General features: G+C 40.0%; 1 protein-coding gene across 1 annotated transcript; it reads right to left on the minus strand.

Moving 5' to 3' along the window:
- Nucleotides 1-16,442: 16,442 nt before the first annotated feature.
- On the minus strand, nt 16,443-17,793 carry LOC111906857 (inorganic pyrophosphatase 2). Its single transcript, XM_023902633.3, has 4 exons — nt 17,590-17,793; nt 17,347-17,468; nt 17,084-17,270; nt 16,443-16,959 (listed from the first exon to the last, which is right to left on the minus strand). Exons 1-4 carry the CDS (start codon nt 17,725-17,727, stop codon nt 16,621-16,623), a joined length of 786 nt encoding a protein of 261 aa, XP_023758401.1. The 5' UTR covers nt 17,728-17,793; the 3' UTR covers nt 16,443-16,620.
- Nucleotides 17,794-19,468: the final 1,675 nt, after the last annotated feature.

Here is a 19,468-nt window from a genome sequence, read left to right on the forward strand (position 1 = left end):
ATTAAATACAAATTTAATTTGAAAATAAGTAAATCTATAAATAATATTTTTTTTAAACATTTAAAAATATGATACGCAAAAATGTGTGTCATCTTCATTTATGACATGGCCTTTCTTGACAGGGATTTCTTGATACGCATTGTGTGTCATTAACACGTGCGTCGTAAGGCTACGACACGCGAATGCGTGTCGTTTTACTTTATGACAGGGCCTTCCTTGATACGCATTGCGTGTCGTAAACATGCGTCGTAACTGCGCGTCGTAAATGAGCGTCGTAAATGCGCGTCGTCTCTCTTTATGACAGGGCCTTCCTTGACGCGCATTTGCGCATCGTCTGAGCCTTTTACGACGCGCAATGAGCGTCGTAAAATGCTGTTTTTTTAGTAGTGTCGTATGAGAGTAGCAGTATAGGTGAGACCTGAGAGTAGGGTTGCTCAGTAGTATGGTTGGGTGAGACCCGTGGGTGAGGCCCGTGCGAGAGTGGTTAGACAAGTGAGACTAGAAAGATAGAGGCGGTGAGACCCATGGGCGAGGCCCGTGAGTTTTAGTAGCACAAGTGGGACCTGGTAAGGATCTTAGTGTCAAGATAGGGGATCAAGGATCCCAGGATGGTAGTGCCTGATTGGTAAAATCGATTGAGCGGTTATAGGTAGTTGAAGTTTCTTCGAAAGTCGCTGAGAGCGACTAGGAGTTGTGTTGGGGCTAGCGACCGGTGGGAGCCGGTAATCCAGATACTGATAGATTGGTAGGGACCATGGTGGTATCGATTCATCCGGAAGGCAGATAAGGAACAAAAATTTTTTTTTAGTCAGTAGCAGTGCTAGTAAGCAGTCTATGGTGGAATTCCGTTAGCTGGTCGAGGGGTGCTCGACACCAAATTATGGCAGAGAAAAGCATCCAGTGGATACTGGCGGTAATGACCCGTACTGGAAGTAGCAGGAGTGATGGAGCTGGTGAGGGATAGAACCTTCACAGTGACAGAGGAACTAGTGGGTTGGAACGTTGCCGGAAATCGCACAAGGAAAGAGAGGGGTGAATCCCCAGGGTGTTCAACATGAGTACTTGGGGAGTACCAGAGGGTTTGTAAGTTGAGTAAGTTGTGTTTCCAGGATGACCAGGGTTAGGGTGAACCCAAGGATACTATTCAAAAAGATTAAGGGTCTTCAGCATGATCGGGCAAAAGGCTAGCGAAGGTAGGAAGTTGGTGTTGGATTAATAAGTAGAGTACAAAAAGTAGATTGCGGGGCAATTGGCCGTAGAGAAACTTCGAGGACGAAGTTTAGTTTAAGTGGGGGAGAGTTGTAACACCCTTAATCAGAAAGACCAAGAAAGGAAAGGAAAACCCTAAGTTAAAAGGGCCAACTCGTCGAGTCCAAGGAGGAACTCGGCGAGTCTGAGCGGGATCTGGGTCGAGGAGTAAGTGACCAACTCGGCGAGTCGGAGAATGGACTCGGCGAGTCCGGTCTGAAGAGGGAAACCCTAAATCCGGGACTTTATGCACTATTTAAGCACCCCATTCTCTTCCTTAGGGTTCCTATACAGCTCCCCTCATCCAGAAAACCGAACCCTAGCCACCATATCCATTTTTGAGCAAAGATCTAGCCTTGGTGTGGTGATTTGAAGCTGGGATGAGAAGGAAGTTCATAGTGGTGCAAGAGGAAACCTTGGATCCAAAGTTGGTGTGAATTTTCAGAGCATTTGAAGGTAAGAAGTCATTACCTTCACTCCTTTGCTCATAGTTCCCTTTTTGTCATGAGATTTAGGGCTTTTATGCCATGTCCTAGAGCCAATTGGAGTTAGAAGCCCAGATCTGAAGTTGCTACTTCAGATCTAAGTGTATTCTGGCTTGGAGAGTCATAAAGTATCAGTCTTGGGGGTGTAGGTGAAGCATGGTTGTCTTAAACCCGAGTATGGAGTGTTTTGGGCCTAGATCTCCTTCGCTACACGTAAAGTTTGCAACTTTACGTGAGGAATAGGCCTTGGTTGAATGGATCTACAGTTTGGATTCCTTGCATGACTCAAAAAGCCTCTGAATGTATGAAGGTCTGAATGGACTCTGCGAGTCCTTCGAGTGGACTCGGCAAGTAGTATGAAGATTAGGAGAAACTCAACGAGTTGGATGAACAACTCGGTGAGTCTGTTCTTGGACTCGATGAGTCAGGTCGAGAAACCCCGAACCCTTCGAGTTAAGACTCGAATCAGTGAGTCGAGTGGAGACTCAGTGAGTTGGACAGGACAGGACTCAGAAATCGGTGGACTCAGTGAGTCATGGGTTGACTCGGCGAGTCGAGTCGTGAATGGAAGGACTCTGAGCATATGAACTCGGTGAGTCAGTAGGCAAACTCGGTGAGTAGGGTTGACCTGGAAGGTTGACTTTGACCAGGACTTTGACTTTAACCAGAGTTGACTTAGTTGACTTTCGGAGGACAGTTAGACTAAGTGTTATATTGGCATTGGTAGCTCGGGGAGTTAGTGGAGCCGCAGTTCAGAAGAGTTGTCGGGCAGCAGCAGAGGGGTTTCAGCAAGTTCAGCAAGTGCAGGTGAGTTTCCCTTTTGTGTGAATGGGTCTAAGGCCACAATGCCGGCCTATGTAGTTATGAGTAGAAGACCCGGGGGTTAGCCCTAGGCACAATATGCCAGTATGAGATTCAGGACGAGGTCCAATGATAGCGGGCGGGTGCCCAAGGAATGGTTTATATGATAGTTTATACTTGTTGTCTGTATGATACATGTATGTACCTGGTAGGGAGGTGAGTGTGGGCGAGGTCCCGTATCTCACCAATAGTAGAGTGTGGATGCTGTTCCACATCTCATTAGCAGCAGATCAGGGGTGAGGCCCAAGTTAGGGAAAGAGTGAGCGTGGGTTGGGACCGTATCTCACTATCAGTAGGAGTGTGGACGGGGTTCCATGACTCATCAATAGTAGGACAAGGGCGAGGCCCAGGATAGGCGAGGCCTTAGGACAGGGTCCATTAGTATAGGTTTAGCTTATGTGTTGTGATATGTTTATGTGCTATTATATGTTAGCGGGCGAGGCCCAGTGACAGGCGAGGCCTAAGTGAAATAGATCTGTGTTCGAGCGAGGTTGGAAGCCAGGCGGGGCCTGGAGCGGCGGGGCCGTTGTAGCGGGCGAGGCCCGAGGTAGGGGAGAGGCCTAGAATAGCGGGCGTGGCCTAGTATTTACAGTATGTGGTAGGTTGGGGAACTCACTAAGCTTCGTGCTTACGGTTTTCAGTTTTGGTTTCAGGTACTTCCGGCAGTGGAGGGAAGAGCCCGGGGTGAGCGCATGGCACACACCATAGATTAAACCGCCTGGGATGTTTACTCTGATAATGAACATATGTTTTGGAAATTAATACTTTGATTATGTTAGGGATTGATAATTATGTTTTAAGTAATGTTTTATAAAAGAAATTTTTAGTCTGAAATTTTGGGACGTTTCAGATACACTATGACTTTCTTATGGGTTGATTATCACATTCAGTCAATGCTTATTTAGTATAAAACAAAATTTTTGGTTATGGGTTTTTGGGATGTTACAACTTGGTATCAGAGCCTTGGTTTGAGGGATTCAGATGTACTCTCGGGTATGTATAAACTCAAACTGAGGGTTTGATAGATTTTTCATAAAAAGAAATGTTTTCATTAAAGGATTTTTTAGTAAATTAAAGGGGTGTCGTGCATGCTAAGCTCAAGTAAGTTTTCCCAAAATACCCATACATGTTCTACGTGATATGCTTTGAATTGTGAATTTTTGAACTACGTGCTAGACTACATATAAGGATTTGCTCAGGATTTTTCATGGTATAATGCTAGGAAAGATGCCTTTATATGACTATTGTATGAGCTTGTAGACTTGCATGCTAGTAATGGTTCAATTAGTGATAGGACAGCTTGTTTAGGTTATGCTTTGATTCAGATTATTCAATGCTCGAATGTTGCTTGCTTTGTGCTTTTAGGAGTTCCCATTAACATCTGCTAATTAGTAAGTGAATGCACTAATTTACATATTACTGAGATTAGATAATTTCTTAAGGTTAACTTTACCCCTATTGCACAACTCTTGTCTAGGTCAAACCGTTGTAGTGTGAGACCTTTCATTCAAAGAATTATTTGGTGTCCATAACGTATAATTGTGTTTATAATCTAGTTAGAGGGTGTTAGAGGAAGTTCTGTTTGCTGCTGATGGCGGAGAGTGGTGTGGTGGTAGCCCTAGGAAAACCTAGGAGGTGATTCGGTATCGAGAGCTTTGCCTTTCTAGAGGTTGTTTCAATTGATAGGAAAGTAAGTTGGGGGATTCCGGGTGGTCCTTGAGGAAATTACGAATAAATGTGGAAGGTAGTATGGGCCCGTACACTGGAAGCAGAGGATCCGTACTCGAATCAAGGAAAGTCACGATGATACCAGGAAGCTTGTAGCATGAGGTATTCTTCAAGTATATTCTGATGGTTTGAATGGCTTATTTTCAGTATGGTGGTCACTCGAGGAGGTTGTAGTAGTGGTTCTGGTGCCGGTGTTGGTTCGAGTTCGGGCTCTGGGGTCGGGTTTATGGATGATCAGATGTGGGAGTTCATTTCATCAAAGATTACCCACAGTAGTCATGAGCAGACTCCTGTGATCTTCGGTACAGTCAAGGAGGGTATCATGGAGATTCTGGATGAACACTTGGGTGCTTTCCGTTCTAAAATAGTGGCGATAATGGAAGCTCGCACTTTGATTTTCCATGAGATATAGGCATGTGGGGCTCCAGAGTTCTTCGGGAAAAAGGACCCGATTGCGAGCAGGCATTGGTTAGCGGATGTCACGAACGCCTTCCGTACTAGTTTTTTCCCTGAGGGGCAAAGGTTATACTTGCATCCTGTCTTCTGAAAGACATAGATCGAGACTGGTGGGATGAGGTTTGACACGCCTTGGGAGGCGTGGTGGTTGAGTCGATGACTTGGGAGGATTTTGTGATGAGGTTTCGAGTTGAGTTTGCACCAGTGATTGAGATCCAACAGTTGGCGAGGGATTTTCAGGACCTTTTCTAGACTACTGAGACAGTGGCAGAGATCATTGCTATGTTTCGAGAGTGGGTGTTATTGGTTCTACAGTATGTGGCGGATGAGGAGATGAAGAAGGCAAGATATTACGAGATGTTGAGGAGTGATTTCAAACAATTTATGAGCTGATCCAGTTTCAAGACACTGGATGATATGGTGGTGTGGGCCAGAGAGAAGGAGATTGACTTGGATGGAGAAGAAGAGGAATTCAGATCAGGTTCAAAGTTTAGAGGGTTCGAGCAAGAGGCCCAAGGTTTTTGACTCAAGATCGAGGGGCCAACAGGCCAGGGCCGCTACGAAAAGACACATGATGGGGCGTCGAAGATGGGTGGTAATGGCTGCTTCAAGTGCGGTAAGATGGGTCACTTCATTAGGGATTGAACTACCACCTCCACCACTTAGGTATCTGATCTGATTTTCTTCCTTTGCAATCAGAGGGGCCATAAGAAGGACAACTGCACGAGTTTATCAGTGGGAGGACCAGTCCTAGAACCTGCCACAACGACACTACGGATTACTAATGGCCTTTAGGGTAAGGCGTAGGTGCCTGTTGTGAGGAGCAGGGCATTTCAGCTGATAGCCAATGAGGCTCGTGCGACAGCAGATATGGTGACGGGTATGTATCTCATCCTTATCTTTTATTTATTTTGAATTTTCCTGCTTATTTCTGTGTTTTGTTATAGGGTTGTTTCTCGTGAACGATATATCTGCTTTGGTTTTGTTTGATTCAGGGGCTACCCGATCCTTTGTATCTCTCAGAATCAGCAAGAGATTTGTCGATGCTCCGAGGGAGTTGGATTATCCATTAAAGTTTGAAATTGCTGATGATCGTCCTGTGCGAGTATCGAGGGTTCATCAGGGATGCATGTTTGAGTTGTTTAGTGAGCGGTACCCTATTGACTTGGTTCCCATTCCTCTGCGTGAGAGCAAGGTTATTGTAGGCATGGATTGGTTGAGTCCCAATGGGGCGATGTTTCGTTGCGAGAATTAGTTGGTGCATATTCAGAACCCAAGTAAGGGAGAGTTAGTGATAAGGGAGAGGGTGTTTAGTATGTATCGACTCTCTGTTCAATGGCTCGGGCTAAGCGCTACCTTCAGTAAGGTTGTTCTGGATTTGTTGCCTACGTAGTGGATACCCGAAAGAAGGGTAAAGTGAATGCGGACGACGTACCGATTGTTCAGGAGGATCCGGATGTGTTTTCTGAGGATTTTCCTAGTGTGACTCCGGAGAGGCAGGTGGAGTTTCAGATCGACTTGGTTCCTGGTGCGGGTCTGATAGCCAAAGCACCTTACCGGTTAGCACCCCTAGAGATGCAAGAGTTGTCTACATAGATACAAGAGCTGTTAGACAAAGGGTTTATTCAGCCGAGTAGTTCACCATGAGGAGCACCGGTCTTTTTTGTGAAGAAGAAGGATTTGTCGCATCACATGTGTATCGACTACCAGAAGCTGAATAAGCTAACGGTGAAGAACTGTTATCTACTTCTAAGGATTGACGATTTATCTGACCAGCTTCAGGGTGCATGTTGGTTCTCCAAGATTGATCTATATTCATCAGATGAGGGTCGAAGAGGAGGATATGCAGAAGACGGCCTTCTAGACTCGTTATGGTTATTACGAGTTCATGGCGATGCCCTTCGGGCTCACCAATGCTCCAGCTGCATTCATGGATCTCATGAATCGCGTATGCAGACATATGCTAGATCGGTCTTTGATTGTGTTTATCAATGACATCCTGGTTTATTCCAATACCTAGGGGCAGCATGAGGAGCACCTTAGAGAAGTATTGGAGACTACAAGGAGGGAGAGATTGTATCCGAAGTTCTCCAAGTGTGAGTTCTGGTTGCACGAGGTGCGGTTTCCGAGGCACCTTGTTAACTAGAACGGTATTCTGGTTGATCCGGCCAAGGTTGGGGCGGTGATGAGATGGGAAGTTCCGAGGTCTCCATCTTAGATTCAGAGTTTCCTGGGATTAACACGTTAATATCGTAGATTCATTCAGGATTTCTCCAAGATAGTGGTTCTGCTGACCCGATTGATGAAGAAGAATGTCACTTTTCATTAGGGACATGAGCAGCAGGCAACTTTTGAGACTTTGAGGCAGAGATTGTGTGAGGCGCCGATTCTGACCCTGTTGGAGGGTGTTGAGGATTTTGTGGTGTATTGTGATACATTAATCATAGGTTTGAGTGCGATTCTGATGCAACGGGGTCATGTGATTGCTTACACTTTGAGGCAGCTGAAGCATCATGAGGAGAATTTTCACACACATGATTTGGAGTTGGGAACAGTGGTTTCACGCATAATATTTGGCGACATTACCTTTATGGGGTCCGTTGTAATATTTACATAGATCACAAGAGCCAAGAGCTTGAGGTATCTAATGTATCAGCCAAATCTGAACATGAGGCAGCCCAGATGGTTAGATGTGGTGAAGGATTATGTTTGTGAGATTCTTTATCACCCGGGGAAGGCCAACATGGTGGTTGATGCTCTCAACCGCAAGGCGGTTGCTACCCCGATTAGGGATTTTGTTTGAGGATGACAATGATTACCCCACTCATAGAGCGGATTCGAGAGGCTTAGGTTGAGGCTATGAAGGAAGAGCACTGGAAGTGTGAACGCATAGTGGTTTAGGTGGTTTCCTTTGATTATGATAGACATGGATTATTGACCTTTCATCAAAGGTTGTGGCTTCCATATTGGGGTGGTACGCGTCAGGTTTTAATGGAGGATGCGCACAAGTCAAGATTCTCTATTCATCACGTAGCAAGAAAGATGTATAGAGATCTCCAGCCTGACTATTGGTGGCCAAATATGAAGTGAGACGTCGCCTGCTATTTGGAGAGGTGCTTGACTTGTAGGAAAATCAAGGCCGATCATCAGCCTCCTTACCCTAGAAGATATCCATTGAAACCCTAACCCTCTTTTGAGTATTATTAAGCCTTATAGTGATCTTGTGGTTAAGACCGTCGAAATGCCATGGCGCACTCATGTAGATCCCAAACCTTATTTTTTAGGGTTGAGCCCATATTTATGGACCTTAAGTCCTTTGAGGCCTCTCCATATTCCGCCTCCATCCTCCCTAACCAGTGTTTCGAAACCCTAATCCTTGATTAGCTTGTGTGATCCTCTTTTGTGTGTTCTTGGTACATATTGAAGAAGTAGAAGTTCTTCCTTGATGATTGTTGTGGCTAGAGCTTGAAGATCCAGTGCCTTCATCACCTTTGCAAACTCCAGGGCCCATATTTAAGGATCTATGGCTTAGATCTAGACTAGCTTTGAGATTTTCACGCTTTCGGTCCCATGGTTTGGTTCTTATGAGTAAAATCTACTCCAGAGCTCAAGTTTGTTACTTTATGTTGTTTTTGAGGATCTTGTGTCATAAAAATGAAGTCTTTGTTGCTATTTTTCACTCATGTAAGAGTTTGATATTATTAAAGAGTGTTATGGACTCAGGGTTTGGTCTTGGGCTCTATTAAGCCATGAAAAAGCTTAAAGTTGTCTTCTTTATCAGTTAAGACCTTCCCAAGATTAAGATCTGTGAGTTGGATGTTTAGTCTTTAGGTATTAAGAGCTTAAAAGATGGATTTGGACAACAGAGGATTACGTAGGGCGTAAACTCTAGGTACGCTTAGCGTAACAGGTTTAGCCCCATATCCTTTTCTGTTGAAGCTCAGTTGACTAGGCGTAAGGAAGGAGTACGCATGGCGTACTCCCAAAAGTGTTTTTGGGCCTTGGGCCATGTTTGGGTGGATCTAGCTTGGAAAGGGTAAAATAGATTTTACCCTAGTGAGAGAGAGAGAGAGTATGAAATGGACCTTTGATTATGGGTTATTATCCTAATTATTAATTAGGGACGGTCTTGAATATGTTCAGTGTGAGGAGCCTTTGTAGCCGTAGCTCGAGTGTATGATTTGTTTATCATCGGATTGAGGTGAGTATTCTCACTATACTATGTAGGATGCTAGTTGTCTTTGTGATACTTGCGTGGAAGACCCTGGGGGTAGCCCATGACATTTGTATGAAAGACCATAGGGGTAGTCCTTGACAATTACATGAAAGACCATGAGAGTAACCCATGGAACTTCAATGTTAGAGCATGGGGTAGCCCATGGTATTTCAAGGAAAGACCATGGGGGTAGCCCATGAAACTTGGTTATAAGACCCTAGGGATAACTCATGGCATTCTAGGGAAAAGGCCATGGGGGTTAGCCCATGACACTTGTATTTAAGACCATGGGGATAGCCCATGGAAATATATGTGTGGTATGCGGTATTTTGGGGAACTCACTAAGCTTTGTACTTACAGTTTATGTTTAAATTATTTTCAGGTATTTCCGGTTCGAAAGGGAAGGGCCCGACATGATCACACAACATCCACCCTTGTTCTGTATTTTATGATTTTGGATTGTACTATGATAACTATTTTCTACATTGACATGCTTTGATGGTTTTTGAAATGTATGGTTGATGGTTTTGGTTGATTTAAAAATGAAAAATTTTACTTTGTATTTTTAGGGCATTACAAATACCACCTAAAGACTTCATTACGTCCTCTATAAGTCTTCTTTAGTAGCATACCTCTATTTTTTCTTTTATACCATAATACATAGCACTTTTAAAAACAATATGGAAGTCAAAAGACTTGTGAGTTACATGGGTTTTAACCCAGTAAGACAGTTCGAAACGTGTTTTCAGATACATAATAAACCCATTGTCAAACTTCATGAAACTTAAGAAAATTACAAACTTTAAAACATAATCTCGTAGGAATTTTGTTTGCAAGAGACTTATATTCTAAAAAAAATCCTGTAAATATCCTTTGTATACGAGCAATCTATACCACTGGCTAGTTTAGTACCTGCTCAAGTCTAGTTACGAGTGAACGATTCACTTTTTACTCCATTGGGGAATCTACATCCCTTTGAAACTACATTGCAAGGGGGAAATACCATTATAGTAGTATCACCTTGTTCTATTACGAGAACCTATCCAAACCTCTAATACAAAGACTATGAATACAGTCATATCACAACATATAAATAATGAAAACTCATAAGGAGTAATCAAATCTGATCAAATACCAGGTAATACGTGAGATTCACATACCAAGCAACTAGCAATGCCTTTTTTAAAATTATTTAAAAATATGGCATGATAACAATTAACATATTGTTACCGATGTTCCCTTTCTATGCATCAAACACATAAAATACTTGCTTGCTATTAAACATTTTCACATACATAATTCATTTTACTATATACTTAGAAAATCCACATGTATTCCCCTAGTCAGTCACTAAAAACTAACATTTTATTTGGCCAATATTATTGTGTTGCTTCTCACTTATCACCTTATATAGAACCTATTCAAACAAACACTAAGTTCCCCAAAACTTGTACCAATTTACTAGGAGCTTAATTATCGTGTCTACCATAGTGCTTATTCATTTGATCACTACTGACCTCGATAACCATTTATTAACAAAGTAGTTAAGCTCCACAATGCAACTGCTAAATGACTTAACTCCATAAGTCATTAGCTAAATCTTATATTTTTAGCAATTCTATAAGTTAGGGTTTATAACCCTCATTAACCAAGTCAAGAATTCCACCGTCGAATACATCCTTTGAGTTTATAATAACACCATACCATGAACCCTAGTAAATAACTTGGGTTCTAATTACCATTCACTATTATGCCACACAAACACAATCACGTAATAACGAGACAAGACGATACCTTAGTTTGTTTGGTAATTGTGCCCTCGTATACTAGCATTGATCTCTCTGTCATAAGTCTCAGCAAATATCCTCTGAAACTCTCCTCTAAATATCATGTGTAATGTGTAAGCAATTGAATATTAACACACTCATACACACACACACACACACACACATATATATATATATATACACTTTTGAGTTGGGCGCGAAGATGCATCACATCCATTTGTTCCTCCGAGATCATGCCATGTATCATGTCCTTAGGCCATGTGGCTCATCCCTTTGCCACATATCATCTTATGACTACACACGTCTATCACCCAAAAACTTTGATGTGTCGCGTCACAAGCATGGGAACGCCGTCCCCTGCACAATAGCTTGAATCGGCCATGTATCATCGACTGACACGTTAACACATCACATCCTAAAACAAACACGTCATGTTCGCTTGTAGGCCTGTATCAAATTTAACTTGAACAAGAGCGTCATTCCCTCACTCCCAACACATCTTGTTCCCTCTCGTTTTTCATGTCGTGTTTTCCCTTCACAAAATAACAATCCACTTAGTGACTATACCAGAATTGGCTCTACATGTCGTATAAGGTATACTCAAATACTCAAATATTTAGTTCCTCAAAATTCTCTCCCCATTAAGGAGATTTCGTCCTCAAGAATCTCTTCTAAATTACAACAATCATAATTGAGTTTATGATCTTCCCCACAAGGGTGGTTATCAATTGATATTATTCATAGTCAAGTATATCATAAGTAATTTCTACAAACTATGGTTTTGTTATTATCGTACGAATGTAAGGATGTTGCACTTTCGATCAGTATAGCCTGTATCACCATATGTATCCCTTATTTACCTTTTTATATTCGCATGACAAGTCTCACAACTTTCTTCAATTCTATTTATATTCACTTCGAATAGATTCATCAACATCCATAATTTGGTAATTAAAGACCATTCTGCAAATGAAGAGCATATTTATTGCCAACACAATGATTAGGATTCAAAGAAGAATCTCAAAGATGACCATAATTTTAGAATACTTAGATCAACCACAACTTATGTTGCGTACGATTGGTATGCATAAGGGAGTTCGATCGTCAATAAAGGGCTATTATTCGTCCTCTTCATTGGAATTACCAAATAAAATGACAATTACAATAACTGTCAACCTACAACATCTTTATAGATGTTCTCAACCAAAAGCTCATTTTCTTTGTGGGTCCATGACTTTTTTCTTTAATATAGACATTTTCACAATACAGTACTCTTATTATTTCCGTTAATTAAGTAACACAATTTTCATCAGTACCAACCATGAAGGTTGATACTATCCTCTTCACATTTTGTCTATCTTGGACTAGTCCACTTGTTCTTATATGTTTATTGAGTTTTTCATACCATAATTTTACATATATAGCTATTAGTGTTCAGTTTGTAACTCATATAAAAAGAAGTTAATCACAATGAAACTTAAGTGAGTCATTGAATCTCTTATCGGTTCTATACACCATATTTCAGCTATACCATAGTCAATTTTTAGAGTCATTTCACACTATATTATGACTTTCTATGGAATATCATGTATCACATTCCAATTGGATATCTTGGAAGTAACATTTTTCCCACCAATCCATGTAACTCGAATGCTAACTCTTGTTGGAAGTAACCCTTCCAACAAATCCACGACATATAACACCACCTCATGTTAGGAAGTGACGCTTCCTAAAAAATTCCTTCGCTTAGAAGTAACCCTTCCTGACTAAATATTATGTATCACAGGGTTCTATGACTTTATTACATTAAGGCTTCATACTCGTGGAAGCTCTACATTGTAATTTTGGTAAGCTACTCATATTGCTTTTACTGGTCATACAACTGACTCTCCTCTTCCTTATTAGCGAAAACTCTCTTTCCTTACTCCATTTAGCATTTTTCATAATTGCAAAATATCATATACATAATTTTTCTGTTACATAGCGATCAATCCTTAAGGCTTATCACTAAATGATGCCCTATGAAGCCTTAGTAAAATGAGAAGACAATTAAACTCAGTAAGGTATCCCTCGACTTCCACCTCACAAAGGATGTACAATCTCGATAGAGTTGTAGCACCTGGTTCCTGGTACGTAAATCTTATTTGAGTATTTTCCATTTTTAGCCTTGGACTCGGCGAGTCATAGGTCTGACTCGCCGAGTAGAGACGGGACCCGGGACACGTTTAAGTTGGTGACTCGGCGAGTCCATATTCCGGACTCGGCGAGTCACCGCTGTTGGATGAAACCCTAAGTTTCAGGGGTTTGCACCCTATTTAAGCCTCATGTCCGCCCCAAGCCAGCCCCCATTCACCCTCAGAGCTCCCAACCCTCGTTCAAAGCTTATTTCCTTGAGAGGTCGAAGCATTTTTGTGTGTTCTTGAAGGATATGAGAAGGAAGTGGTGTAGATCAAGAGGAAGGGAAGGAAACCAAGCATCTTAGTGTTCTCTCAGGGATTCCTTGAGGTATAACCCGTTTTCCCTCTGTTTCTATGCTTATTACTCCATTAAGTCTTTCTTGAGCCCTTCCCTAAGCTTGTATGTGCAATATAATCCGTAATAAGTCGATTGGCCTTTAGATCTAGGCATGGTTGAGCTCCAGGAGCTCAGATCTGTTACCTTTATGGACCCACATTGCATGAAGACCCTAGATCTACCCTTTTGGGTGCATTTTGAACCCTAAAACCCTTATTGGTGAATATCTACACGTAAAGTTGGAAACTTTACGTGTGATTCATGCTCTAGGAACCTAGATCTGTGAATGGCATGGACTGGAATCGAGCAAAACCGCATAGTTAGTGGTTGCATGGAAACGACTCAATGAGTCGTTCATATGACTCGGCGAGTCTGCTCGCGAGTCTCCGAGTTTGTCCCCTTTTCGTAGTGTCGAGTGTGAGCAGTGAGTCACGGGGTGTGACTCAGTGAATTAGAAGCCAAACTCATCCATGGAGGAACTCGGCGAGTCAATGCCCTGACTCGGCGAGTTCAAGGCAATCTTCTTAGATCAAGAACAGACTCAGCGAGTTTTTCATACAACTCGGCGAGTCTTTGCATAAGTGTTCATCGGATGAAGATGAACTCGGCGAGTTGTTCATACAACTCGGCGAGTAGGATGAAGGACTTGAATATCAGTTTAGAAGGAGAACTCGTCGAGTCATCGCCTAACTCGACGAGTAGAAACGGGATTCAGGACAATTGTTTGGGTAGGGACTCGGCGAGTTGGAGAGCCAACTCGGCGAGTTGGGTCAACTGAAAGTTGACTCTAACTTTGACCTAGGGCATGATTAGGGGTAAAATGGTCATTTTACCCAAAGGGCAGTTAGCAGTGTTTGATTGAGTATGTTGTGGGAATTACAGCCGGAGGATTTCCGGAGCAGCAGCAGCAGCGGTAGACAGTCAGTTCCCGATCAGATCAACAGCTACTTCGAGGTGAGTTACCTTCCAGTAGCGGTGGGTCTACGGCCACAATGTCGGCCCACCAGTAGGGGTTGTATGTAGATGATTGTCTCTGTGATATTCATCTAGGGATTACTACTACCTGTGTTATGTTTATGTGCTAGTATGATATGATGCTATGTGCTAGTGACAGTAGGGGGAGATAGTCCCCGAGATATCCGGTCGGTAGGGCCGAAGGGGTAGTCATACCCAGCCATGATAGATAGATTCTGATATTGTGATACATGTTATGTGGTAGTAGTAGAGGGGAGTAATAGTTCCCCAGTATCCGGTTGAGAGGACCGAAGGGGAGGCCAGCACCCAGATATGCTAGGTAGTATCCGGTCGAGAGGACCGAAGGGGAGGCCATCACCCAAATATGTTAGGCAGTATCCGGTCGAAAGGACCGAAGGGGGGGCCAGCACCCAGATATGCTAGGCAGTATCCAGTCGAGAGGACCGAAGGGGTAGGTCGGGCACCCAGATATGCCTGACAATATATGTATGTCATGTGAGTATATGGTATGTGGTACGATGGGGGAACTCACTAAGCTTTGTGCTTACGTTTTTCAGTTGTTGTTTCAGGTACCTCTTCAGCCAAGGGGAAGGAGCAGGCGCGGTAGCGGCTCATCACACACACTCCTTGATTCCGCATGTATGAGTTTACCCTGGGATTGATACTCTGATATTTTGGTTGTTTACATGTTGTGGATTTCAAATTTGGGTTTTCGATGTGAAATGGTTTAATTGAACAATGTTTTAATTAGTAATGTTTTCTAAGTAATGTTTTAAAAACGAAATTTTTGGACGTGAAAATTGGGTCGTTACAAGATTCTTCCCTTATCCCTCATTGGGATGCTCCCTAGTTCCTTGTCCCTTCGTGGGATATCATAAATTCTCGTATTGTCTTACATAAATTTGTTCATATTTTATCAATTACCTTCACACGTGATCAATAGTACTTCCGTGAGTCCATATTATGCTTAATATAAACTCTTCAATTAATCTACTCATACAAAGTGACTTTTATATTTCATCAAGTAATCACTTCTACATACACAATTTTTACATACACACATATCATTACTCGACACATTTTTTTTACTATTCTGGGATAAGTTTTAAAATAACTCAATCCCTTTCTTATTACTCACACGAGTCACCGCTTAGGCTATCATAACCTAAGGGTTCAATGGCGAGCATACTTGAGATTTGGCATACCTATATGGATATATGCAACCAATGTGCAAGATGAAATTATACGAACATACTTGAGATTTGGTATACCCTAAAACAAAATCTTGGTTATGCCACTGTTCCTTTTATTTCTTTAGTTTAGGCTTTGGGGAGTGGCCAACAAATTGCTCAACATTGAGCTCATCGTCCATGACATACACAGTCCCCTGATGATGGCATGCTTAGTTGCATGGCTTCAAATGACATTGCAATGCAGAGAGAGAGAGAGAGAGAGAGAGAGAGAGAGAGAGAGAGAGAGAGAGAGAGAGAGAGAGAGAGAGAGAGAGAGAGAGAGCTATTTCTATTTCCCCCCCTCAAATTTTACTATTTGACCAATCCCTTGAAAATGACATGCCATATATGTTTTGTGACAAAAATGACTAACGACAAGACATCTCATACAAGCCTTACAAACCTTTAGGAGTTATACGTTTTACTCCTAAAACTCGTAAGGCTTGTATGCATTTTACTCCTAATTACTTTTTCCCTACAACGCATAGTTGTGTGATCTAATCCCATCCATGATGAGATTTATATGAATTAAATTATTCTTCGGAAAGAAAAGAATTTTGCCATAAAAATAACATGGCGTTGTTGGCAGAATAATTATTTTGCTAATTTATACATCTATTAATATCCATTAATGTATGTTAACAAAATTCCCCAAGTTTGTCAATGATGCTTATGAAATAGTATTTAGTTTTATAAATGAGCAATGATCTATAGTAACATTTTTTTAGCAATACATAACAAATTGTGTTTTATACAATTATATAATACAATCATCTAAAGCATAGCTAAAAAAATATTATGTACAAATTACTACAGATTCTTGTGTAAAAGTCCAACGTTATATATCAGAAGATAATATAAAAATATTTATGATCTTTTAGTTTTATGCCATTGCCAGGCCTATATTTTCAGTGAATTCCTCTCTAAATGGCTTATGATGTGGAAGAAAATATATGTGTGATACTCATCTTACTTAAATTATCAAATAACCAAAACAAACTACAACTAGAATATGATAAAAATATAAAACCTATTCAGAAAGTTAGAATATCTTTAACCTATGTTGAATTGACAACTCCAATACGTCCTAATATGTCCATATGAAATATCAAATATACTCAAGCAAGGGCTCCAAGAGCAATTCTCTCAAGCTTGCAATCTAACAATTGATTAGTATCATTATTATCAACACAATTCTCCATCTCTTTAATCGAAATCATGGAAGCCATAAGTTGCAAAAGGATGCACTCCATGTCTTCCCCATCATTCCATTCACGAACATCAGCCTTAACAAGATCTCGACTTTCACAAATAAGCTTCCAAACCGGAAAATCTTTCCTTGGCATCATGTAATCTCCTTCTACAAGCTTCGTACTCGGGCAAAAATCACCTGCCCCATCACCCAAATATATCATCCTTTTCTTTCCTTCACCTTGAATCCTTTCTATTATTTTACCCTAAAAGAAATCAGAAATCTTGGAATTTTAGAGAATGTAAGGTTGTTTAACCAAGACTTTTGATTTGTTCAAAGTAACTAACACCATAGTAAAGATTAATGTAAAAACTAGAATAGTAATTTACCTTGCACATGTTGGGAGGACAGAGGTTGCAACCATGATCATGGAAAGGCAAAATCCTTAACTTGCCTTCATCGTCCACAAAACCTGGATTGGTGTTGATCTCCGAGAAACATTCTCGTATTCCAAGATGTTTCAGTATAGTTTCGATAAAGAACGTGTTCGCATCACTTACTACTCGTAAATCACATCTGAAACAAATCCAACAAACATTAGTAAACCACTAACAGAGTTTATTTAGTTGATGATCAAAGTTTAGTTAGTTACCCTAATGCATAAGCTGCTTTAATGGCAGGAACAACCCGAGGATGAATAGGAACATGGTGTAATACTTGTTTAATGTCTTCAATGGTTTTACCTTGTAGATGCAACTCTTCCATCATCCTAGCCTTTTTTTGTACACACAACAAAATCATAAGTCCCAATGTATATAATCAGTCTTTGGCATTCATAAATTCCTCGAAAAGACATGAAATCTTGTGAGGAGATAAAGGGAAAAAAACAGAGTACCATGAGAGAGTTCCAGGGCATGGTGGGGAGGAGTTCGTTGAAGAGATCAGTAGCACCTAATTCGTCCACCACCCAATTGTCGCTGTCGACATCAATGATTGTCTTGTCGAAGTCGAAAATCACCACAATTCCTGACATCGTCACCGGAATAATGGAAACTCCGGTGAGTATTTGATCGGAGGTGGGTGTTGAAGATGATAGTAGGAACTAGGAAGGAGGCTATAAATATACGTAAAGATGCCAAAGGAATATTACTGAATATTTACGATATCTGATGCGGGGATAAATCTCATCCGTTATGTGATCATGTGGTTGATGATGCGTAATCGGACGGTTGATAAGGAGTTTAATGTAGAATTTAAAGAAAGAGAAAGACGCGGGAATAATAATATATTACAGAATATACCACTTATTACTCGATTCTTCTTTATTCTTTTATATATATATATATATATATATATATATATATATATATATATATATATATATATATATATATATATATATATATATATATATATATGATATGATAAGAATTTTATGATATTGTGTTTATCCATATTCGTAAATTTTAAATCATTTGAAAAGATACGATAAATCGTAAATGTCTTGAAGTGTGGATGTGGTTACATTAAAATTGCATCAATTTATTCAACAACTAGGTTATAACTCATGCAAAACACCGTGGTTGAAATTTTAAAATAACAAAAATAAATAATAAAAAGTAACAATTAATAAGAAAATTTAAGAACAATTATTTATATAACACATTGAAACAATATATTATTAAATATTTTATGTTTATTTAAAAATAATTTATAAATTAATTAAAAATAATAAGAGCATAGCATTTATTACATTTTTGTGATAGTTAATAAATAAATAAATAATGATGGCATACCATCACATATAAAATTTGATATATTGAAAATAACAATGACATAAATTTTTTTTAAAGTACGAACTTTTTTTAAAACTAAAAAATAACTTAATGTAACGTGCCTATATACAAACCATTTTTAATAATCACTATTCTATAAAGTATTTAACAAAACAATATCTTTTATAAAACAATATTTTTTTTTTCCAAATATAATGAAAAATATTTTTATTTCCCATAAACTAAATTATAGAAACATAAATTATGATATTATACATGAGTGAACTATGACAAGTTAAGAGACAAATTCTTTAAATTAATTGATTTCTACAATCAAAAGTGAAAGTCCTTAATTAACTAATCACATTTTCATGTAAAATTATTAAATCTTACTTTAAAAAACAAGTCATTAGTATACAATAAAATAACATATTATAAAATTGATCGATTGCAAGAAATTATGAGATTTAAATATAATTCAACCTTTTCAAGCATCTAATGAAACTGAGGGGATATACACATCAAATTCATATGAAAAAAATATGTAGCTTACAGTACAATCAAAGGCTATTTGTGTCGACATAATAGCATAATTTGTTTTCTATCTAATATCACAAAACAATTGAGTGACACATATTTGGCAAGCCAAAATGATGTTTGAGATGCAGAATTTTCACTAACCCTTACTCCACAAGGTTGTACTATTATATTTGGCAAGTGCTTTGAAAGTAGTTGTAGAGCTAGTACAGTGATGGCTTCAAACCAGTTGTTTATATTAGTGCCAAAACATGATGAAATCCCAGTAACATACATATTGTTTCCCACATTGTCATTCACTGTGGTTAGCTGAAAACCAAAAGTAGAAGGTATTGACACTTCACCATATATGACTTTTCATCCTTCCAATAATTAACGTCGGTTTTTATTCACCTTCTCCACCTAATCAACATAAACGCAAATCATCATAAACATACTTATATCTTGAGTTAGACCTCTCGT

The sequence above is a fragment of the Lactuca sativa genome, chromosome 4, assembly GCF_002870075.4.
Source record: "Lactuca sativa cultivar Salinas chromosome 4, Lsat_Salinas_v11, whole genome shotgun sequence".
Lineage (NCBI taxonomy): Eukaryota > Viridiplantae > Streptophyta > Magnoliopsida > Asterales > Asteraceae > Lactuca > Lactuca sativa.